Raw genomic sequence first — 23,595 nt, forward strand, 5'->3', positions numbered from 1 at the left:
TTGGGACACACCAAGGGAGCACATGGGATGCACCGGAGACACCCCCTCGCCCCCCCCCCCACAAAATAGTAGAACAGTTTGTCGCCCAGCAAATCCACGCCCCTGGCAGCCTCAGGTGCAAAACCAAACGACGGACTTCCTCTGGATGGAATGGGGGGGGGGGGGCTTTTCCATTTGGGCTTCACCGAGGGTCAGCCCCAGGGCCGATTCCCGAAGCCCACCCTTCGCTCTGGGGCTGCTGTGTGGCCATGAGCGCCGTCGTGCAGAGGGACCCTCTGGCAGCAGCGGCGGCGGCGGCAGGGGAGAGGCTGGGCGCAGCGGCCGTGGCTCGCCTGCAGCAGGTGCCCGGCCCAATCCCCGGCAGCAGCCTTCGCAGGGCCCTTCGCGGCCAGGCGGCAGGGCAGGGGCCGGAGCATCCCGGGCAGGCTGGGTCCCGCAGCTCAGAGCCCTCGGCCGGGGGACCCCGCGGAGGCAGCGCCGCCGCAGCACGCAACGGGGAGGGAGGGAGGGAGGTAGGGGGGGTCTCGGCCGGAGGCGCCGCCCTGCCCTGCCCTGCCCTGCCCTGCCTGCCTGCCCTGCCCTGCCCTGCCCTGGCGGCGGGCTCCGGGGGCCACGTGCGGCGCGGGGGGAAGGGGCGGGGGGCGGCGCTTGGGCGGGGGGCGGGGGGTGTCTCCCTCTCGGCGCAGGGCGGTTAAAAGGCGCTCCGCCGCGGCGCCGGCCGGGACTGCCAGTGCCACTGGTGCAGCGGGGCGCAGGCGGCTGCTCCTTCCCTCCCCGCCCGCCCCAGGGCCGGCCGGCATGAACCCGGCGGGGGAGCCTCGCTAGGGGCGGCGGCGCCGACGACAACGACCCCCTTTCCGTCCAGGTAAGCGCCGCGCGGGCCGCAGGGCATGGCCGCCCCCTCTCTGCTGGCGCCGCGCGAGGGGGGGGCGGGGGGCTCTCCTCGCCGCCGGGGGGCAAAGGCGGGGGCGGGGGAGCGCGGCCCAGGCCGGCCGGCCCCGGGGGAGGGGGGGGGGCTGCAGAGCTCGGCGCAGGGGGGGCTCCTCCCGCATGGCGCACGTGCCTCCCGTCCGTGACTTCCAGCCGTCCAGAAGGCGTCCTCCGGGTGGGCGCGCAAGGCCGCCTCCTAGTCCGGGGCCCCGGCGGGCCCGTCGCCTCCTTCTGGCTGGAGGAGCAGCAGAGTCTCCCCCCTCCCGGCCCGGCCCCCTGCAGCCCCCCCCCCCCCCGAGCCCTCGCAGTCAAAGATGGGGACCCCCGCTGGCCGCTAGCCCCAGGCCAGGGAGGGGAGAGCGCTGGGGGGGGGGTGCAAGGCAAGCGGGAGGGAGGGGCCAGGCCCCCGCTCAGGGGGAGGCCGGGGGTGGAACCTGGGGCCTTCCAGCACCACCCGTAAGCCCCACCACTTAGCCGTGGCTCCGTCGGCCTGGGACGGGCCCCAAAGAAATTAGGGCAGTCCTCCTGGCAACAACAGTGAGGGGGAGTGGAGGAGTATGAGGAGCCCCCTCCCATCTAGAACATCAAAGGGCAAATGCTCTTGACAAAGCCCCCCCCCCTGCTTGGACCGAGAAGATCCTGCTTTGAAAGGCGATTAATTAAGCAGGCCGGCATCCATGTGCAGCTTAGCCTTGCAAATCGCAGACCTTCCTGGTCTTGACTTATTTCCCCCTCCTGGGCAGGCTCCGTGGGGCAGAGGCCTGGACTCTTGTCCTCTCCTCTGGCCCACGATGGGGCACCGCCGAGCCAACCGGAAAGGGCAGGGATCCCAATGGATCTCAACAGAGCAGGCTGCCAATGTGGGATCTCGGCATGGGAGCGGAGGAGATCCCCAAAGCGGGAGGCAGCGCAGAGGCCCTGCAAGGAGAGGCGGCCCAGTGGGAGGGGGTGTTAATTGCCAGGTGGCCCTTCCCAAGCAGCCAGCCTTGGCGAGCCCTCCGTGGGGCCCGGGAGCTCAGGGCCACTGGCAGATGCCTCAGAGCGGGAAGCTTGGCGCCCCAGGGGGAGGAAGCCGGCCTTCGGGGGGGGGGGGTTGTCTGCAGAAGGGCGGTGAAGGCGCTGCTGAGATTGCCAAAAAGAGCCTCCAGGAACGTTTTCCTGGCCGGGCGTCATGAGAGGGCACCTGCCAAGCCAGGCTGTGATGCTAAACGTCCGGCTGGAACATGGCGGGCGAGGGGGAGGCCGTGGCAAGGGGGGTCCCAGGCTCAACCTCCAGCACTTCCTTCCCCTTAAGTGGGGTCGGCCAGGGGGGGAGGTCAAAGGCCCTGAACAGCAGCTGCCAGTCTGCATTAGCAATGCTACCTTGATGGGTCAAGGGGGAGGGGGGACCGGATTCAGTAGGAGGCAACTTCAACTGTGGCCCTGGGTGCGAGAGACTGGTGACAGCGCTCCTGAGCCTCAGCATTGGGACCCCCACGTGGCCTTCCATGCCCGCCTGGGGCGTTTTCTGGAAGCTTTTTCTGCAGGGGAAGGAGTTGAAGATTTGATTCCCTTCCCCAGGAAAAGCAGAGCCACTGTCTGAGTCTGCCGATCAAGAATTTCGATTCAGAGGGATCAGTCATGGAGGGATCTGGGCTGCCTGGGGCTACAGCGACGTAGTGTGACTAGCTCAGGATGGGGCCCGGCTGCCGGCCCGGCTGGCCTCCTTCCCAGGGCTCTCCTTCAGTGCCAGGACAGGCGCCAGCCCCACCCAGAAGGCTGCCAGGAGGGATGCTGTGCTTTCAAAAAGCATCACAGAAGACAGCAATCCAACAGGTGTCGTTCCTAAGCCAGCATGCTTGGAAAACAGTACCTGTCAGCTGTCTGCCCGTGTCGCGGCGCAAACAGCACGAGGATGGTGCAGCAGAGAGCTTTTGAAGGACGGCCCGCCTGCGTTTGGCTTGTCAAAGGCCCAGCTGCAGCCTGTGTGCGCCGTTGACTGCCAGAAGCCTCGCTGGGCGAAATGTCGGTTCGCGGAGACAAAGGGGGCTCGGGAACAGGGTGGCTGGCAATCAAGCCCTCTGTCTCCGGGATGAATGCCTCGTTCCTGGCCAGTTGCCTGAGCCACGCTCCGGCACGGAGGGAGGGAGGCAGGTGCGGCACCCCTGGCATCCTGTCTTCACCCCTTGGCCTCATATTCTGCAACCGTGCATCATGCGCAAGCCCCGGTGTACAAGTGGACAGGCTGCAGGTTGCATGGACTCTGAAGTCCAGAACAGCCCTAAGAAATCTGTTGCCGGCAGCCTTCTTGGTCCCACGTGAGCAGTTCCTGAAGCAGGTTTTGGCCTGTCATTGAGACCAACCAGAATAACACAAAACGGTGCTCAGGTTCTCATGTCCTCCAGAACTCTGCATCAAGCTCAGAACTGAAATAAGAGCGGGGGGGGGGGGGAGTATCTTTCCAGCCCTGATCTTCAGCTCTCTCATCTGCATCTCGTGGAGGAGGCTGGGCAGCTCTGAATAAAGAAGGGGGGTGGCGGGTAGAGGGGGCATCCACGGGCACCTTCTGCCCACTAAGCAGCATGGTCCCATTTGGCTTCCATTCCTTAGTGCAAATTCACCTCCAGTAATGTTGCTGATGTGATGAGGACCACGTTTTCTCCACTCGCAGCCCCCTAAGGGATTTGAGTGACCATTTGGGGTTAGGGGGCATGGCTGCCAATCTCCAGGTGTGGCCTGGAGAACTGCCAGAACCACAACTGATGTCCACAACATAGGAATCGCCCCCCCCCCCCTGGAGAAAACGGCTGTTTGGGAGGGTCAACTCAGTGGCCTTCTTCCTCTCCCCACATCCTGCCCTCCATGGGCTCCACCCACAAAATCTCCAGGAATCTCCTCACTTGGAGCTGCTCAGTCACAGGAGGTTTGCTGGTTTGTTCTTCCCGGATGCCTAAAGGTACCACCTGATACCAGTTCTTCAGAGCCCTCTAGCATCCTCCTGGGGGGTACCTTTAGATCATATCCTAAAACTCCTCTCCCCAGCACTCTGGTGAACTTGAGACCCTGCAGTCGGTTTGTTGTTATTTCAGTTGTTCCGGAGTTTGTCTTATGGCTTGCCTGCAGTTTTTTATTTGGTTTTTGGTTATGTAACCAGCCTTTTATTCATTTAACCCTGCCACTTAGATGGCAACTTTCTAGCAAATTACTAGAATTCAAGGCAGCATATCATGACCTATAAAAACCATACAGTCCTTCTGACAACATGCCGAGCCTTTGATTGGCCCTCAAAGGGGACATGCCAATCTGAGGCTCTTACCCGCTCCCCTCCTCTTCCTCCATGCTGCTTCCACGAGGAGGCAGTGCCGGCAGGAGGTAACCTGGGGCATGGGTGGCCATCCCACCACGGCCTCACCATGCTTCCCGGCCTCCTGGGGTAGGGGGACAAATTTGAAAGGGTAAATGTGCTGCATGCCTACTTTGGTGCTACTGTGAATGCCTCTGCATTTGCTGCGGCAGCAATAAGAAGGACTTCAAGAAGGACATCGATAAAATTGAAAGGGTACAGAGGAGAGCGACGAAGATGATCTGGGGCCAAGGGACCAAGCCCTGTGAAGATAGGTTGAGGGACTTGGGAATGTTCAGCCTAGAGTAAAGGAGGTTGAGGGGGGACATGATAGCCCTCTTTAAGTATCTGAAAGGTTGTCACTTGGAGGAGGGCAGGATGCTGTTTATGTTGGCTGCAGAGGAGAGGACATGCAGTAATGGGTTTAAACTTCAAGTACAACGATATTGGCTAGATATCAGGGGAAAAATTTTCACAGTCAGAGTCGTTCAGCAGTGGAATAGGCTGCCTAAGGAGGTGGTGAGCTCCCCCTCACTGGCAGTCTTCAAGCAAAGGCTGGATACACACTTTTCTTGGATGCTTTAGGATGCTTAGGGCTGATCCTGCGTTGAGCAGGGGTTGGACTAGATGGCCTGTATGGCCCCTTCCAACTCTATGATTCTAAGACCCGCACAGAAAATGGTCTCCATGTGGAAGAATTTTTAGTGGAACATAAGGAGAGCCCCTCCACCCCCCACCCTGGGCCCCAGACGCCTGCAGACATACGAGTGCCTTCCTCTGGAACAGGAGGTTTGAGACAGGCCACCAAGAGAGCCAGCATGGCAGGCTCAGCAGGCTGACACACGTCTTTGTGAGTCCTGGGCTCACACACAGAGGGCTTCCCCAAGGCCAGTGTGAAGGTCTGCCCGGAAGCAACTGCTGCCAGTCTGAAGAGGCATTCACACGTTTGCACACGTACAAACACTCACGCGGCCAGGACACGCTCCGTGGGCACGGACTGACCCGCTTCCACTGGGGCATGGATGCCAGGAGAGGCTGGCAGGCAGGCAGGCAGGCAGATCAGGGGGGAAAGTGGGGCTCTGGAGAGATGATGAGTACATTTTCTAAACCGAATTGATCAGCATTAGCCCCCAGAGCAAAAGACCGGCCATGCTCACAGCCTAGCACCTCAACCTGTTTGGCATGCTAAGGTCAATCCTGGTTCAGACCCCCCCCCCTTTCCTGTGTGACGCTGGGTCAGTGGGCGTGAGAGGGGAAGGGGGGGTAACAACATGGCTTGCCCTACGCTCCTTGGAAGATGGGGGGGGGGTATAAAAGAACAGCCTGCCTGCCTGCCTGCCCCCACACCAAAGGCCCCACTCCCCCTGCCCAGTGAGACCTCCGGCGGGCTCCTGTCTTTTGCGCCCATCTGGGCTTAGACTGTGGCATGGCTGCAGCTGAAGCAGGAAGGGGGGAGGGGCAACAGTTGCTTGATGGGGACACCCTCCCACTTGTGCAATCCCTGCCAAGAGGATCGGGGCCAAGAGGAACTCCTCAGTGGGGACCTCAGCAGCACCCAGAGTGGGGTCCCGGGAGCCTGGGCAGGTGGGAAGGGCGTTCTTCCCCTGGGCAGGCTGGATTGGCACCCTTGGGCGCAGTCCCGGCCGCTGGCTGGAGGACGGAGGGCGCCCACTCGGCTTGTGCCTCCTTGGGTGTGCGATGCCGTTCGTGCGCCAGCCCAGAGAGACGCCATCCCGTGCCGGCCCTCTAGGAGCTCGCCCTGTCTGGCACGCCTGTTGCCCGCCACTGTGTTTTAGGAATTAGGGAAGGAGGCAGAGCACACAATGGGCCGCCCAGCTGGCTGCTTCCCGCCTGCTTGGGGGGGGGTGCATTTCGCTGCAATTACTCATGATGACGCTGGTGGGCATGAAACGACGTGGGCAGCCGGTGCTCGTCAAGCAGCCACGGCAGTCAAGGAAGCCTCCGCCCTCCCGCCAGCCCCGCCAGCTTAGTGTGTCTCAATATATTATTTATCTGTGTGTGTGTGTGTGTGTGCTTGTACACACAGAGTAAGTGTGTATCAGAGAGAGAGAGAGCGCACGCATTGCCCCATCATTGTGAAGGTTCTTCCCTGAATGACAACCAGCTGGTGGGGCTCTCAGGGGCCCTGGCTCAGTGGCAGAGCATCTGCTTTGCATGCAGGGGGTCCCAGGTTCACTCTCCGGCACCCCCAGGGAACAGGGACCAGGGTCCCTGTGATGGAGAAGAATCTCTGCCTGAAACCCGTCAGTAGACCTTCCTGGAGAAAGGGCCTGATCCAGCGGAGGGCAGCTTGGTTGCCTGTATCTTCTGCTGCTTGGGGAGGGCGGGGGCTGACGGGGCAGGCGGCTGCTTGGCGCGCAGACGGTCCTCGGCAGGGACCAGGCAGAAGGGGTGGGGAAGACCCGGAGAGCCACAGCCGGTCTGCGGGGACAAGGTGGGTCTTGAGGGACCAAGGGGGTGACCCCGTGGAAGGCAGCGTCCTGCGTTCTTGTGGCTGAGTGGAGGGCGAAGGGCGGGGGGGGGAGCCCCAGCTGCCTTGCCCTGAGTCCGGTCGCAGGCTGGACCCCTCTGCCTGGCAGCCCCTCTCCCACCCCACCCCCAGCCATTTCTTCAGGGGGGCGGCCAGCTTTGGGGCTCTTTCCCTCGGGTCCAGTTCTTGATGGGCAGCCATCCCAAGGAGGGGGTGGGAGGAGGCATTGGCGGCACTCTGCCAGGCCCCTCCCCTTCTCCGCTGGCACCGATTCCAGTGGCAGAGCCAATGCCTCAGTGGCGGCTCCCCTGGGTGCTGAGCCAATTGCATTGGCATGCCACTGTGGGGCACACGTGCCCCGGCCTGCCAAGCCCTCTTCCCAAGGAGGATGCCAGGGAGTGAGTGGCCCTGGGCCTTTTGCTTGTGGGCGCCGTCCCCTGGAGAGCAGGGCCCGAGGTGGCCCTTGTGCAACCAGAGAAGGTGCCCAGCATAGGCTGGGGCCATGGCCTCTGTCTGCATGTGCTGTGCCAGCCTGTGACGACGCTGTGCATGAACGCCCTCGGACTCATCCGCTGGCTCGGGTCTTGCAGGCAGGTGGCTTTCGGGGCTTCCTCCCTCCACAGAGTCCTTCCGGCTCCGGCTGGGTCTTCTGTTGCTCTGCTGCCTCCTGCTTTTCTGGGCACAGTTGTCTTTCCTGGTGGCTCCTCTCTTCTCCTGCCGCGGCCTCAGCGGGCTCATTTCTGTTCTCGGGGCTCAATTGGCTGCTGAACCCACAGATTTGTCCCTTAGGGTTGCCAAGCCCTGGGTTGGAGATACTGGAAGCCTGGAGGGACTGGGGGGCATGGTGCCTCTGGGCCCCCCCTCCAGAGCAGCTGTGTCCTCCAGGGCAAGGGACGCCTGCCGTCCAGAGAGCAGGGGTCATTCTGGCAGAACCTCAGGCCCCGCTGGGAGGCCGGCCGCCCTGCTTGGGGGTGCAGGGTCCCCCTAAAGCTCCAGCTCTGGACCAGCAGGGCAACAGGAGACCCGGGGTGCTGGCTGTGCCTGAAGGTCTCCCGAAAGCCTCCCAGGTTCCTCAGCAGCAGGGGCCATAGCTGAGCGCTAGTGCAGCAGTCTGGCCACGTCAGCTCCAGGCGCCCTTCCCAGGAATGACATTAAAAGTGTGGCCGTGCGCAGGGCCCGGAGAGCGCTCTGCTGAGAGCCTCCTTCCGGCGGCGGCTGAGCTGAGGAACGGGCTGCATGCATGCAGGGGCTGCGTCAGGAGAGCCGCCTCCGGCCACCCCTGCCTTCCATTAGCAGACAAAGTCTCTCCTTGAGGAGAGGAGGGAGGGGAGACGGCCCTCCTGACATCCTGCGGCACTTCTGTGACAATCGGCCGGAGGAAGGCCTTCCGCGTAGGGGCGAGCGCTTGAGTTTTGTGTCCCTTTGCAGTGGAAGAGCCTTGCTTGGTTTGGTGAAGTCGGCTGTGACATTTGTCTCCATCCCCGCTGTTTTCAGCAGCCAGCAAAGCCCCTGCCCAGCCCCATGGCTGCTCCCCGGGTGCCGCGGGTGGAGGGGGGCAGCGGGCAGCTTTCTCCGCCCAGGCAGGCAAGCAGGCCCTCCCGCCGCCCTTGTGCCCGTGCCTCAGATGCTGCCAGGCAGAGTTCCCCCCCTGGGAGCCCCGGCACCGTGGAAAGGGTGCCAAGGCGTTGGAGCAGGCAGAGGGGAGGCGAAGAGATGATGCTGGCAGAGTAAATAAGTCATTGCCATGCACACGCTGTGTTTTAGGATTAGGAGAGAAAGATTTATTTAAGGAATTACCATACTTGGATAGTGCAGAGGAGAGAGAGAGAGAGAGCCTGTCTACGTGGCTGCCTAGGAAAGAGAGAGAAAGAGAGATGAAGCTTCCGAGAAGGAGCCGGAAATTGCACCCAAGAGTAGCCACCTGGAGACAGACCAGAAGGGCACTTAACAGGAGAGAGAGGTCCTGACCTCCCTGACCTCCCTAATGGTCCTCTTGCTGCCCCCTTCAGGCTCTTCTCTTCTTCTCTTTGTACACCAGACATGGCCTATTCCGACCCCCTGCCCATCGGGCTCTGTGCAGCCAGGAGCCTAACCCCGGGCACCCTAACCCCACCGGAAGGGCCTGGGGAAGCAGGGGAGTGTTGGGATGGGGCTTGTCTTTGCGGGGGATTTCTGTCTTTGTTTCACATCCTTTGGGAAAGGAATCCCTTGGGTGGCCTGACCCAGCAGGGCCTTTATGGCTGGCGCAGGGGTGCTCCGTCTTCTCAGGGCTGGGGGGGGGCAACGGTAGGAGTCCTGGTTCTGCTGGTGGACCTCTTGAGGGCCCCTGGCTTGGTTGCCCAGAGAGACCACAGGCCTAATCCAAGACGGCTTCTCTTCCATTCCTGTGGGCCAAGGTCACCCGGCTCCCGTTCCATCCCCCCCCCCCGTTTCTCCTGCTCTGCTCAGCCTCATACGGACTTTCCTGTCCTCTGCCACAGGAAGCCCCTCTCCTGGCAGTCCCCCCCCCCAATTCCAGGTAGCTTCTTCCTGGCCAGGTTAATTAGCATGCGAGAGGGAAGCTGAATGGGGCCCAGCAACCCCCTCTCCTCCCTGCCCATTTGAAGTAGCAATGGGGGCATTCTGTCACAAGCGTCTCTGGCCCCCCCCATCCCCGTAGGCCCTGCCACCCTCGGAAGAACCGTCCTCTTCCAGACAGGCAGGAAAACCAACCGGCAGAGCTGAGCTGCCACATCGAGCGAGACTTGGCTGCCAGCGATCAATAGCAGCATCAGCTCCCCCCCATAATCGCCACAGAGGCCGGGCTGGTGGGGCTCTTCGCAGGGATGGCTCACCTGCCAAATCCCAGGGGGAGGGACCCTGGGTTTCCCTGGCAACAGGAGGCAGGATCAGTGCCACCCAAGTGCAGCTGAGCTAGCCAGGGGTCCCCAACCAGGAACTCCGAAGAACCCCCCTGCGCCCAGCCGGGAGGGGGAGCTGGCCCAGGGAAAGCCAGCCAAGCCTTCTGTGACAGAATGGCCTTCCTGGCAGGATGGGTGACCTGTCCAGTGGGGGGGGGCATGACCTCTGCAAAGTCCCTCCGTGCGGCCCTTCTGCCTCCCCCCCCCCACCGCTGCTGGGCTCCCAGCTGGTCTTCTCTCTCCCCCTGCAGCCATGGGGGTGCTGATGTCCAAGCGCCAGACGGTGGAGCAGGTGCAGAAGGTCAGCCTGGCGGTCTCGGCCTTCAAGGACGGGCTGCGAGAACGGCCTGCCGCCAAGCGCAAGTCCGAGGCAGCGGCCAGCCGGCGGGGGACCCTTGAGGACGTGGTGCAAGAGCTGCGAGAGGAGGAGGGCGAAGGGGGGTCTTCGGCCAGCCCGGCCCAGCAGGAGGACCCTGGTGTCCGCAGGGCGGCCTGGGAGCGCTTGCGGGACGGGCGAGGCGTGGAGCCTGAGGACTTCCACCAGGCCAGCCGCTTCACGCTGCCAGCCCTGGCCCGGCCCACCCTCGGGGAGCAAGACAAGGAGCCGGTCGAGATCCGCCTGGAGCAGCAGGAGCAGGTAGGCCCGGGGGAGGGGAGAGCAGGGGGCAGCCGGCCCAGGTGCCAGCTCTGGATTGGGAAGCCCCTGGAGATTCGAGGGTGGAGCTTGGAGAAGCGGAACAGCCCCGGCAGTCTAGCAGGTGCGGAATCGGGATCCTGCTGGCCTTCCTCCCCCGGAATGGAGCTTTTACCTTCTGAAAGGAAAACAATACTTTTAGAATGCAACTATGATGGGAGGTCCGCAGATTCATCTCTGGCCAACTCGGACCGTGTGCAGCTATCCTCTGTGTGCCCTGCGTTCAAGAGCTGACCTGGCTGTGTGGAGGGTCCGTCCAGGGGACTCAAGGAGGGCAGGCAGATAGCTTGGGAGGACAGAAGCATCTGGAAGACTCGTGCGTCCTCCGCCAGGAAACTGCCCAGAGCCCCTCCTCCCTCCCAGAGTGCCCAGGTAGCTGGACAGGCCAATGCCTCACCCTCAGGCTGCACGGTCAGCCAAGAGGCACAGGCCAGATCCAGACGCTTCACTCTGGGACTCTGACGCAGGGAGCGGGGGGGGGGAGGAGGGGGGAATAGCCGAGAACCCCCTGCATTGTGGGGGAGGGGGAGTTGGACTAGGTGACCCTTCGGGTCTCTGCCAGCCCTGTGTTTCTGTGACCCAAACCCATCTGGGTGCAAGTGGACCACATTTGCAAGGAAGATGGATCCCTCAGAACAGTACCAGAGAAACCCAGCCTGCTTTGGTGCCCACCGGACAGCACCAGCTTGTGCCTATGGGAAAAGAACCCCAGCAGGGGGTCAGGGGGAAGGGCTGGAGGGGGGGAGTCAAGAAACAAGGCCACAAAAACACCACCTTTCTCCATCCGAGCCCCCTCTTGGGCCAGCACAGTCAGGAGGGCACCGATCCTCGGCAGGGCTTGGCTGGCTCCTGGACAACAGCGGCACAAAGCCCCCCCCCCCACTCCCGAGATAACTGGTGTCTCCTGCTTGGGACAAGGGAAGCTCTTGAACCAGCTCTGACGGCGTCATAGTCAGCCCTGCAAGGCCGGTTTATAGTCTGACCCCCCCCCCCCCCCGAGGTAGACCGGGAGCTGAGACTAGCCGTGCCTGTCTAAAGTCAGTGAGTGAGCTTATGCTGCAGGTTAGATTTGAACCAGGGCCTTCCCAGGTCATAGAGTCCTAGAATCCTAGAGAGGGAAGGGGCCATGCAGGCCCTCTAGTCCCACCCCCTGCTCAGTGCAGGATCAGCCTCCAGCATCCAGGAGAAGGATCTGTCCAGCCGCTGCTTGAAGACGGCCAGTGAGGGGGAGCTCCCCACCTCCTTAGGCAGCCCCTTCCCCTGCTGAACTAGACTCCTAGAATCCTAGATTAGGAAGGGGCTATAGAGGCCACCTAGTCTCACCCCCTGCTCAGTGCAGGATCAGCCTCAAGCACCCAGGAGAAGGATCTGTCCAGCCGCTGCTTGAAGACGGCCAGTGAGGGGGAGCTCCCCACCTCCTGAGGCAGCCCCTTCCACTACTGAACTAGACTCCTAGAATCCTAGAGTGGGAAGGGGCCATGCAGGCCATCTAGTCCCACCCCCTGCTCAGGGCAGGATCAGCCTCCAGCATCCAGGAGAAGGATCTGTCCAGCCGCTGCCTGAAGACGGCCAGTGAGGGGGAGCTCCCCACCTCCTTAGGCAGCCCCTTCCACTACTGAACTAGACTCCTAGAATCCTAGAGTGGGAAGGGGCCATGCAGGCCATCTAGTCCCACCCCCTGCTCAGGGCAGGATCAGCCTCCAGCATCCAGGAGAAGGATCTGTCCAGACGCTGCTTGGAGACGGCCAGTGAGGGGGAGCTCCCCACCTCCTTAGGCAGCCCCTTCCACTGCTGAACTAGACTCCTAGAATCCTAGAGTGGGAAGGGGCCATGCAGGACATCTAGTCCCACCCCCTGCTCAGGGCAGGATCAGCCTCCAGCATCCAGGAGAAGGATCTGTCCAGACGCTGCTTGGAGACGGCCAGTGAGGGGGAGCTCCCCACCTCCTTAGGCAGCCCCTTCCACTGCTGAACTAGACTCCTAGAATCCTAGAGTGGGAAGGGGCCATGCAGGGCCTCTAGTCCCACCCCCTGCTCAGTGCAGGATCAACCTCAAGCATCCAGGAGAAGGATCTGTCCAGCCGCTGCTTGAAGACAGCCAGTGAGGGGGAGCTCCCCACCTCCTTAGGCAGCCCCTTCCACTACTGAACTAGACTCCTAGAATGCTAGAGTGGGAAGGGGCCATGCAGGCCATCTAGTCCCACCCCCTGCTCAGGGCAGGATCAGCCTCCAGCATCCAGGAGAAGGATCTGTCCAGCCGCTGCTTGGAGACGGCCAGTGAGGGGGAGCTCCCCACCTCCTTAGGCAGCCCATTCCACGGCTGAGCTAGACTCCTAGAATCCTAGAGTGGGAAGGGGCCATCCAGGCCATCTAGTCCCACCCCCTGCTCAGTGCAGGATCAACCTCAAGCATCCAGGAGAAAGATCTGTCCAGCCGCTACTTGAAGACAGCCAGTGAGGGGGAGCTCCCCACCTCCTTAGGCAGCCCCCTCCACTACCCAACTAGACTCCTAGAATCCTAGAGTGGGAAGGGGCCATGCAGGCCATCTAGTCCCACCCCCTGCTCAGGGCAGGATCAGCCTCCAGCATCCAGGAGAAGGATCTGTCCAGCCGCTGCTTGGAGACGGCCAGTGAGGGGGAGCTCCCCACCTCCTCAGGCAGCCCATTCCACTGCTGAACTAGACTCACAGAATCCTAGAGTGGGAAGGGGCCATGCAGGCCATCTAGTCCCACCCCCTGCTCAGGGCAGGATCAGCCTCCAGCATCCAGGAGAAGGATCTGTCCAGCCGCTGCTTGGAGACGGCCAGTGAGGGGGAGCTCCCCACCTCCTCAGGCAGCCCATTCCACTGCTGAACTAGACTCACAGAATCCTAGAGTGGGAAGGGGCCATGAAGGCCATCTAGTCCCACCCCCTGCTCAGTGCAGGATCAGCCTCAGGCATCCAGGAGAAGGATCTGTCCAGCCGCTGCTTGGAGACGGCCAGTGAGGGGGAGCTCCCCACCTCCTTAGGCAGCCCCTTCCACTGCTGAACTAGACTCACAGAATCCTAGAGTGGGAAGGTGCCATCCAGGCCATCCAGTCCCACCCCCTGCTCAGTGCAGGATCAGCCTCCGGCATCCAGGAGAAGGATCTGTCCAGCCGCTGCTTGAAGAGGGCCAGTGAGTGGGAGCTCCCCACCTCCTTAGGCAGCCCTTTCCACTGCTGAACTAGACACCGAGAATCCTTGAGTGGGAAGGGGCCATGCAGGCCATCTAGTCCCACCCCCTGCTCAGTGCAGGATCAGCCTGAAGCATCCAGGAGAAGGATCTGTCCAGCCGCTCCTTGAAGACGGCCAGTGAGGGGGAGCTCCCCACCTCCTTAGGCAGCCCTTTCCACTGCTGAACTAGACACCGAGAATCCTTGAGTGGGAAGGGGCCATGCAGGCCATCTAATCTAACCCCCTGCTCCGTGCAGGATCAGCCTAAAGCAATGTCCAGCTGCTTTTTGAAGACTGCAAGTGAGGGGGAGCTCCCCACCTCCTTAGGCAGCCCATCCCACGGCTGAACTAGACTCCTAGAATCCTAGAGTGGGAAGGGGCCATACAGGCCATCTAGTCCACCCCCTGCTCAGTACAGGATCAGCCTCAAGCATCCAGGAGAAGGATCTGTCCAGCCACTGCTTGAAGATGGCCAGTGAGGGGGAGCTCCCCACCTCCTTAGGCAGCCCCTTCCACTGCTGAACTAGACTCCTAGAATCCTAGAGTGGGAAGGGGCCATGCAGGCCATCTAGTCCCACCCCCTGCTCAGTGCAGGATCAGCCTCCAGCATCTAGGAGAAGGATCTGTCCAGCCGCTGCTTGAAGACGGCCAGTGAGGGGGAGCTCCCCACCTCCTCAGGCAGCCCCTTCCCCTGCTGAACTAGACTCCTAGAATCCTAGAGAGGGAAGGGGCCATGCAGGCCTTCTAGTCCCACCCCCTGCTCAACGCAGGATCAGCGCAGAGCATCCTAAAGCAAAGGTCCCAGCACAGTCCCTCCCCAGGGGTTGTTTCGGCCCCTGCAGGGTCATAACAGGGTCAGCGTGTGTGCCCCCCCCCCAGAGCCCCCTCCTCGTTCCTGGCTCTTGCAGGTGACCAACGACGAGATGTGTGACGTCTGCGAGGTGTGGACGGGCGAGAGCCTCTTCCCCTGCCGCGTCTGCACTCGGGTCTACCACGACGGCTGCCTGCGCCAGATGGGCTTCCTGGCCCCGGACAAGGCTGGCGACCTCATCGAGGCCGCCCACACCGAGACCGGCTGGAGCTGCCACCGCTGCGTACGTGGGGGAGGGGCGGGGGGAGGGGGGCCAGCAAGGCCGGGGGGCCCGGGATGGCCACGGGGGCTGGCTCCGTATGGGGGGTATTTGCACACCGGCCGCTCATGGTAACTGTAGGAGGGGAGAGACTGAAGGAGTCGGGGTCCTTGACCCTGGGCGCGCAGGAGGCAGGAGGAGCGGGGGGGGGGGGTGCAAGGGGCCGGGGTGCTCAGCCCCTGGTGCCCCGACACAAGTAGCTGTTTGCATTTTGGACCATTGTCCTAAGAAACAAGCCAGTGTGGTTTTGCAGCTAAGAGCTGCGGACTCTGTCTTGAGTTCTGGAGAACTGGGTTTGATTCCCCACCCAGCCAGCTGGGTGACCTTGGGCCAGCCCCAGAAGGTGCCAAACCAGGGCCTCCTCCTCCGGCCTGGGTTCGAACCTTGCTCGGCCCGTCTGTCGCTCGTCAGGAGGAAAGTGGGGCCTGGCTCATGCTTGGGGCGAGGACTCCTCTGCTGCTTAGAGAACCGTGTTCTGCCCCCCTCCAAGTGACCTGTTCCCTGCCTGTTTTGTTCTGCAGACGGGGGCTGCACTGGGACTGCATTTGAGGCTTGCTCTGTTCCTTTTCTTCTTTTGCTGTGCCACGAAAGGCTCTCTGTCAGTCTTGCTCCCTCCCCGTTTGGTAAGGCAGCCCAGCTGATGACTGTCCTTTTTTTCTTGCCCCCCAGGACAACCTCAACCTCCTCCTCACCGAAGAAGAGATGGGCACCCTGGCAGAGGCGTTCAAGCAGAGCAAGGTCACCCCAGGTAACACTCCAGAGAGGGCCTTTCTCCCCACCCCAGAGCAGGAAGCAGATCCAGGCAGTGGCACCAACCAGGGCTGGCAACAGCAGGCACAGGAGGCCAAGTTCCACCTCCGCCTGCCCTGTGGCCCGCCAGGATGCCGCTCGCCGTGTCTCTGCCTGTGGGGCTCCCCAGCTGGTGCTTTGGGTGTTTGGGGCCTTATGGGAGAAGGCCAGGAGGGTCACTGGAGGGATGCCCCAGCCAGCACTTGCAGGGGAGGGACGCAGATGGGGCAGGCGCTGGCAAGAGGGACCCACAGGCGGGGGTGGGGCAAGCAGCTGACTGTGTTGAAAGGGGTCTATGGGGGGGGGCTGGACACTTGTCTGCACAGGGCCCCTCAGATCTCGGGGAGAGCCCCCCGAAGGTTGGGGAGGGTTCTGCCTGCTCTTGGCACTGGGCCTGCCCCCCATCCATCCTGCCCATGTGGTGGCTCCACAGACCAACCGCTGTGCCTGGAGGACTTCCTGTGCTACAAGCGCCTGGTGAGCCAGCGGGCAGAGGGAGAGCCATGCGACGCGGAGCAGGATGAGTGCCACGCCCTGCAGTTTGCGGCCCTGGACCCCGAGAAGAAGGGCCGTGTGGAGTGGGCAGATTTCCTCTCCCACGCGTCCATCCTGCTGCTCCAGAGAACACGCCCGCAGGTACTTCCCCACGGGGGCTGTGCGGGGGAGAGGGGGCACCGGCGGGTGGGGCTGACCCCGTCCCTATTAGTCCCTGGCCTGCTTCCTCGCAAGGACATTTTCTCAACCCTTGAGAAAGGGAGACTTTGGGGGGCTTCAGCACCCTTCCTTTCAGTGTGAAGACCCCCCCCAGCTTCCCCCTTCTGCTGACAGGAAGTGTCCCTCGGCCCCTCCTGGGCTGGAAGGAAGGCTCACTGTCGTGAGAGAGGTGCTCGCCTTGCACGGGAGTGACTCTGAAGTGGGGGGAGGGATTTCTATTGCCTGGGGGTCACTTGTCGTTTCAGACCTCTCCAGGCCTCCTCTGGAGGCTGGCAACCTTGCCTGAAGCAGTCAGGAGGTGAAGGGGGAAAGCTGGACAGGCCAGGCCAGGGGACTCGGATGGAGCCATGGACCAAGTGGGGACCCAGGAGGCAGCCCCCCTCGGATCCCGAATGGCCTAGGCCGGGCCAGCTCGCTAACTAGGACTTGTCTGCAGATCTCAGTTCTAGAAAGGCCGGGCAGAGACGGGTTCAGCTGGCAGCCAGACATGCCACGCCCTGGGATGGGGGGTCTAGTGGGGGGGGCAGGAGGGGCGAGGCAGGTCTGGGGCAGCCTGAATCAGTGGGGCGCTGCTCCATTAGCCCAAGCAGACCACCCCCACGTCCCCCGTGGCACAGAGACCGCAGAGCCTCATGAGGACGTGAAGCAGACGTGAAGCCTTGGAGGGAGGCGGACAGGCTCCGAGTCCTGGGGCAGCCTGGCAGGTGGGAGGCGGGGCGGGCGGAATGCACTCTGCACGGGCCCCGGGCCCCGCCCTCCAGGCCTCTCTCCCTTCCTTCCCTCCCTCCCTCTGCAGAACTCGCTGCTCCACCTGCTGACGGGCAAGGAGAGGGAGCGGGCGCGAGCCGCCTTCCGGGCCCGGGACCAGCACGGGGATGGTCTGCTCAGCGAGGCCGAATGCCGGCTCACCCAACACACGTGGTTCCGCAAGCGGCACAAGGAGGCCTCCTCCTGCAGCGTCAGGTGCCACCTCCCCCCACCCACACTATGGATGGCTGGCTGGCTGGGGATCCCTCTGGCCCATCTCATTAGGGTGCCTCCGGCCCATCGCGTCGGGGCTCTTCCTGGTGGTCCCACCTGCCCAGTACCCAGAGGCAGGCAGTGTGCTGAGCCCCCCCCCCAGCTGCCCTCTCCAGCCCACGGAGGGGCTCTTCGGCCTCCGGGCTGTGCGGAGCTGAGGGCGCCTCCACGGGCGCCTTCATAGAGCGGAGAGGCTGGGGCACACCCAGCAGCTGCTTGGGTTGCCAATGTCTGTGGGCGGCCTGGAGACCGCCCCGAATCACAAAGCGAATGGCAGGTCCCCACGGAAGTCTCTCTCCTCCCCGAACTCTGCCCTCCTCGGGGTCTTCCTCTCCCACAGCTGGCAGCCCTCAAATGCCCTTCTGGGGGATTCAGCCTCACCACCTGGGCTGTGCCCCCTGCCCCTGTCCCCAGCCCCCCAGGAACTCCCCATCCCATCAGTGATGACCTGGGTGCCGCCATCAGGGCTGCTGGCACAGGGAGGGTGGGCCCTGTGGCACAGCACCTACCCGTGGCCCTGCCCCCAAACCACCTTCCTCGGGCATCTCCAGCCTGGGGCTGGCACCCGGGCATCCACGCAGCCTGGCACAGACAGGAGATGGTGGGGTGCCGGTCTGGGAGGACGCTTGCCCACCTGGGAAGAGGCTCCCCGCCAGCATTGCCCGGTGTGATCCTGGGGTGCCCTTGCTCCCTTGCAGCATCAGCCACGTGGGCCCCATGTCGGAGAACAGCCCGGCCAGCAGCGGCGGCAGCGGGAGCCGGGAGAAGGGGCTGCTGAGCCCAGAGTCGGAGGAGCCCAGGTAAGCACAGGGCAGCTTTGACCCCCGGCCTCCTTTGGCCTCCTGGCCGCTTCCACGCCTGCCGACAAGGCCCACGCTCAGACGGCTCCCGTTGTGAGGCTGCCAGATCTCTCCCTCGCATGAAGCCGCCTGCAGCTAGATGTCCAGAAGGTCGGCCGTAGCACCAGGGCTTGCCCAAGGTCTCCCCCAGAGGCCTGTCAGGAGGAGAGGGGCCGGGGCTCAGCGATGGAGGCTCTGCTTGTCGGGCACAAGGTCCCTGGTTCAAGGCTGGGGGAAGGAGGAGCTCTCTCTGCCGGAGCCCCTGCCCACCTGAGCGGAAAGGGACGGAGGGTCCCGTCCAGAGTGAGGGAGCTGCCTGCGTGTAGATGCGTCTGTGTGCGCAGCGTGGGTGCCTTGGAGGGAAGAGGGTCCGATCCTGGCAGCCAGGCAGGGCAAGTCCTTGGAAGAGAGGCCACCAAGGAAGGCTCTGGCCTGGCTTCTGTTGCTCCCCCCCCCTGCCTCAGTTTCCACAGCAGCTGCCGTGCTTCTGACGCCCAGCCTCTCCCTGCGCTCTGAGCAGGCTCCTCCGTTGCCACAGCAACCGTTGGCCGACCAGCCGAGAGCCTCCTCCCTGGGCCGGAGATGACACCCTGTTCGGCAGGGAGAGGTGGGCGAGACAGAACAACAGCCCCCCCCCCACCACCACGGAGGTGGGAGGGGCTCCAGAGGCCACGGCGAGATCCGAGCGAGACGGCCGCCCTCCCGCCGCACCCACTCCGCTGCCATCTGCTTGCCGCTTCCCCCTCCGCCTCGCCTGCCAGGCCTGCCAGCTGGCTGTCACTCAGAGCGGGGGCGCTGGAGCAAGGGGGGCAGCTGTGCCCACCCCCCCCCCAAAAAAGGGCTGCTCGCGGCTTGTCAGAAGAAGGGCCGGGCCCGCAGCACTCGAGGGGCCAGAGGAAGTCCTTGGCAGCCAGGTGGGCTTGGCCCGTGCCGGAGGACAGAGTGGGCCGGGTGTTCCCCCAGCACCTACTGACCACGGAGGGGAGCCCCAGGGGTAGCTCTGGAGGGTGGGCTGGGCAGCACGGTGCCCCACAGGGAGAGATGCCTTGCTTTCCTGACCAGGCCTTCCCCCATCTCCAGAAATTGCCTGGCTCAGACTTGGCGGAGACGGTGGGATCGAGGGAGGCCTGACGGGGCATGCATGCAAGGGCAGAGGGGGCTGCCACAGGCAGGCAGGCAGGCAAGCGGGGGGGCACCTGAGGGACAGGCAGTGGTTGCAGCCCCACGGGTGCTGGGGCGGGCCTTCTGCAGGCCAGGGTTCAGGAGCACTTTAGGGGGCCAAGTCCCCCATTCATGCCAGGGAAGCTGGCTGGGCAGCCTTGGGCCAATCACAGGCTCCCGGTCTAGCCTGCCTTGCAGGGTTGTTGTGAGGATGAGTTGGAAGGTGGGGAGAACTGTGAAAGTTGCTTTGGGTGCCCGCTGGGGAGAACGGTAGAGAATGAATGAAGGAACGGAATAGCTGTCCTTCTGTCCGCCAGTGGCTCTTGCCATGCTGACCCGGGGGGGGGGGAGCATACTCTGCCTTGCCAACCTCTGCCTTCCCCCTTTCTCCGCAGCCGGACGGTCGACTGGCCAGCCTTCTTGAGGGAAAGTACGGTTTACATCCTGGCAGCCCGGCCCAACAGCCCCGCGGTCCACCTCCGGCCCTTGGCGTGAGAGGTCTGCTGCCCCAGGGCTGACGGAGGTGGGCTTGGCTCACGGGCCAAGGAGAGGGACACCAGCGGCACGTGGGGACCCTGGACTGACCCGGGAGCACGTGGCGGGCAGCATGCCAAAGGGACGTCGGCCTCCCGGACTGGGTGAGTGGGAGGGAGGGGCATGGCAGGATCAGCCTCAGCCTCTCTCCCCCCACCCTGGACATGCAGACCCTGCTGGACTGGGACGAGACCCCCACCTTGCCCAGCAATGCACTTTCTGCTTGGCCCCAAGACTAGGCTGGATGCGGCCTGCTTCCCCCTCGTCATCTGTCCGGCTGTGACAGGGCTGGACACAACCTTCCGTCCACCTTTGCCTTCCGCTTCGTTCAGAGGGAGCTGCTGCTGCTGCTGCTGCTCCCTGTCCACCTCCACGGCCGGTTCCTCGTCTTAGAGGACTGTCGGTCCACACATGGGGGGGGGGGCAGCATGCTCCCTCCCTCCTGGCAGCCCGTTGGCTCCCAATTGGCTCACACTCATGCGTTGCATCTACATTCTGGATTGTTATTGGCCACCGGAAAAGCTAACATGTGCTTCGTGGCCACATTCTGATTTCCGATTGGCTAAAAGAAGGCTGACCTCGCACATTCCGAGATGTTGCCTCCTGGCATCGGCCTCCCTGCAGTCGGTGCAGGACAGAGCTGGATTCACGGAGAGAAGAGGGGGGGGGTCAGTGGCTCAGCGTTGCAGCCTCTGCTTGCCTGCAGCAGACCCCTGGCTTGGTCCACAGGATGGATCTCCTGTTGAAATTACAGGGGGGATGGAAAAGACCCTCCCCAGCCAGAGACCTTGGAGAGCAGCTGCCAGCCTGAGCAGGCAAGAGTGCCCTGGATGGACCAAAGGTCTGCATCGTCAGAGGCGGCCTTCTGTGCCTTTGCATGTGCCTGAGGGTCAGAGGGCCGCCCTGGGGCAGGAGGGCAGTGGCAGGCTGGAGCGCCCCGTCTGCCACCTTTGGAGATGACGCCAGCACCTCTGAAGCTCCCCCCTTAGAGCAGTGGTCCCCAACCTTTTTATCACTGGGGACCGGTCAACGCTTGACAATTTTACTGAGGCCCAGCAGGGGATGTAGTCTTTTGCAGAGGGACATCGCTGCCACCGCCTGAGCCCTGCTCCACTTGCTTTCCCGCTGGCACCCCTGACTTCCCGCTGTCCACTGGGGGGCTCTTGCCAGCAGCAGCTGCGCAGTGCCATGCCAAGGGGGAGCCTCAGCCATGGCGGCCACCGGAGAGCATCAAAGATGAGCAGCAGCCAGGGAGGAGGACGAGGAGGAGCCGCGGCCCGGTACTGACTGAGCTACGGACCGGCACCGGTCCCCGGACCAGGGGTTGGGGACAACTGCCTTAGAGGATGCAGGAAATGAGCCCCAGAAGAGGGTGGGGGTGAACAGTTGGCCCCCATGTCTGGACCCCTGTTCAGGGGGCCAGAGAGCAGCCAGCTGGGAGCGTGTGGCACCGGCCTGTTCTGAGCCAGAAGGGAATTTGTTCTCCATCCGAACTGCCGTTGCTGAGCCAGGCCCAGCTGGATCCCACCAGGAATCGCCTGTTTCCCTCTGGGCAAGCCAATGCCCTGGGGAGCCCCAGGGGAGAGGGAGGGAGAGGAGGCAGGTGCCCCCATGCCAGTTCCTGGGGCTAGGAGAGCTCCCCCGCATCCCCTGCTGCCTCCAGCCCCTGGGAGGGCATTCAGCTTGGAGAGGGCTGGGCCAGAGGTGCTGAATGGGACCGAGACCCTGGTGGGCCACCAGGAGGAAGTCCTCCCCCCCCCTCTGCCCAGTCCATTCTCTCTCCTGTTCCTGACCCTCTTCCTTCCCTGGGGCCGTCCTCTCTGCTCAGGAGCTGGGACTGCCTCTGCCAGACCCAGTCCTGTTCTCTGTCCCTCGCAAGGCTTTTCTTGTGCATTATGGGTAACCGATCACCAGGAGGACGACAGCAGCCTTATCTAGAGTCAGACCAGGCCAAGTCCGGCTTGCTGAGAGGCTGGGTGTGGCAGGTGGGTCCCGCCATGACCTGGCTGAGCCCTTGGGACAACCTGGGCAAAGGGCTTCCAGCCGGGGCCTGATGCTGGCTTCCAGCTCAAGTGTTACCCACTGCTTCTCCCAGGCCAGGCCAGGCCAGGCCAAAGGATTCCTCCTCACTAGCAGGCACAGGGATCACTCAAGCCTCTGCATGGCCCGCAGAAGGTCCCCGGTTCCACCCCAGACTGCATCTCCAGTCCGAAGGGCCAGCCGGGAGGGGTGGGAGAGACCTGGAGAGCCCCTGCCAGTCGGAGCAGACCAGCCTGACTGACGAACCAACCAGGGCTCTGATGAAGTAGAAGGCGGCGGGGTGGGTGTGGATTTCTGGGCCAACACACAATATCACACGGAGGGCAGGAGAGGTGGCTGGTGGAGCTCCCCTTGCTGGAAGAGGGTGAGGAGTCTCTCCCCCCCCCCCACTGGCAAGCACTCATTGGCCTCGGGAAGGGGCCCGTGCCCCACTCCTTCCCCACCCATGAAGAAGCCAGGCCCCACGGAGGCAAGGCGTTCCTGCCCCTCTCGTGCTTAGTGCTCTTAAATTAGTGTGGCTGGAGGGGGTTCTGCTCCAGTGGTTCCCTCCCCCCCCCCCTATCTGGGGCTGCCCTTTTCCCTCTGCAGTGCAGCTGGAGGCACATTCTGCTTTCTAGGGTTGGAAGAAACCCACCCCCAGTACCACCCTCTCCCCTCCCCCAGTCAAAGCAGGTAGGTGTTCACTTTTCTAGGGCCGGGGGGGGGCAGTTGGGGCCCGAGGCCAAGGAGATGCCAACTCTTGGGAGCCAGGCTGCAGAGACACTGGTCATATCATGACCCCCCCCACACACACACACACACACTCCTGCCCATTCACCCTCCAGGCGCCCCTCCTCACTCCTGTACAAAGGAAGCCCAAATGCTGTCATCCGAATAAATTGTGTACATTGAAAGGCTTCTTGGTTTGGGCATCGTTTATTCTGGTTTCACAGCTGCAGGGGAAGAACAAAGAGCTGCACAAAATCTCACCATGGCCCCCCAAAACTCTTCCTCTCCAGGTAAGTGGCTTCAGAGTTTTCTCAGTTTGAGTAGTTCAGCAGTGGAAGGGGCTGCCTGAGGAGGTGGGGACAGAACAAGGAAATTGGCAATTTACCTGCTGAAATCATTTTTTTCTCACGCTTTTGGGAGCCCATAGGATGGGGACCCCTTGGTCCAATCTTCATGAAACATGCAGGAGAGCTTTGGGGGGGGGTCTTCCCTCCGTCCCCTGCAAGTTTCAGGAAGATTGCACCAGGGGGTCCCATCCTGGGGGCTCCCAAGGAACATTCCCCATAGAAGTCTATGGGGAAACATGTTCAGCCTAAAGAATCTGACACTCCATTGTAACCAATGGAGCGGATAGGGGCACCCTCTTTGGGATCCCGTAGCATTGGACCCCGTGGTCCAATCTTCTTGAAACTTTCAGGGGACTCAGGGAAGACCCTCCCTGAGATCCTCAAGAAGTTTCAGGGGTGCAACTTGCACCCCCTCCCTCCCAGCCCCCGGGGAAGGCGGGGGAAGGCTTTCCAATGCAAGTCAATGGAGACATTGACTTGCATTGGCTCCAAACAGTGGCCAGGAAGGGACTCTCTCTCCCAGGTGCAGGGGAACCTGTGGCTGGCAGCCTAAGCAGCCTCCAGGTGAGAACTGCAGAACCAATAAGGTCCACTGAGTTCTCACCTGGGTTCCCCTGCAGAGGAGAGGGGGGGCCTGCACTGGCCTGTGGGGGGGATATCCCTGCACCACTAGGAACACTAGTGGCTCAGGGATGTCAACCTCCAGGGGAGACCTGGAGATCCCCCCAGAAACCCCCAGTGAAGCTGTAAAGCTTCACGGCGCCTACGCACTAACCCAGGAG

The 23,595-nt window shown here is 62.8% G+C and overlaps 1 protein-coding gene across 1 annotated transcript; it reads left to right on the forward strand.

Moving 5' to 3' along the window:
* The first annotated feature begins 678 nt into the window (after window positions 1–678).
* PHF24 (PHD finger protein 24) lies at window positions 679–22,655 on the forward strand. The gene is made up of 8 exons (XM_077346602.1): window positions 679–865; window positions 9,895–10,280; window positions 14,440–14,625; window positions 15,331–15,409; window positions 15,884–16,086; window positions 16,961–17,127; window positions 17,883–17,984; window positions 19,580–22,655. Exons 2-8 carry the CDS (start codon window positions 9,897–9,899, stop codon window positions 19,677–19,679), a joined length of 1,221 nt encoding a protein of 406 aa, XP_077202717.1. The 5' UTR covers window positions 679–865; window positions 9,895–9,896; the 3' UTR covers window positions 19,680–22,655.
* The last annotated feature ends 940 nt before the right edge of the window (window positions 22,656–23,595 follow it).

This window comes from Paroedura picta, chromosome 7 (assembly GCF_049243985.1).
Source record: "Paroedura picta isolate Pp20150507F chromosome 7, Ppicta_v3.0, whole genome shotgun sequence".
NCBI classification, from domain to species: domain Eukaryota; kingdom Metazoa; phylum Chordata; class Lepidosauria; order Squamata; family Gekkonidae; genus Paroedura; species Paroedura picta.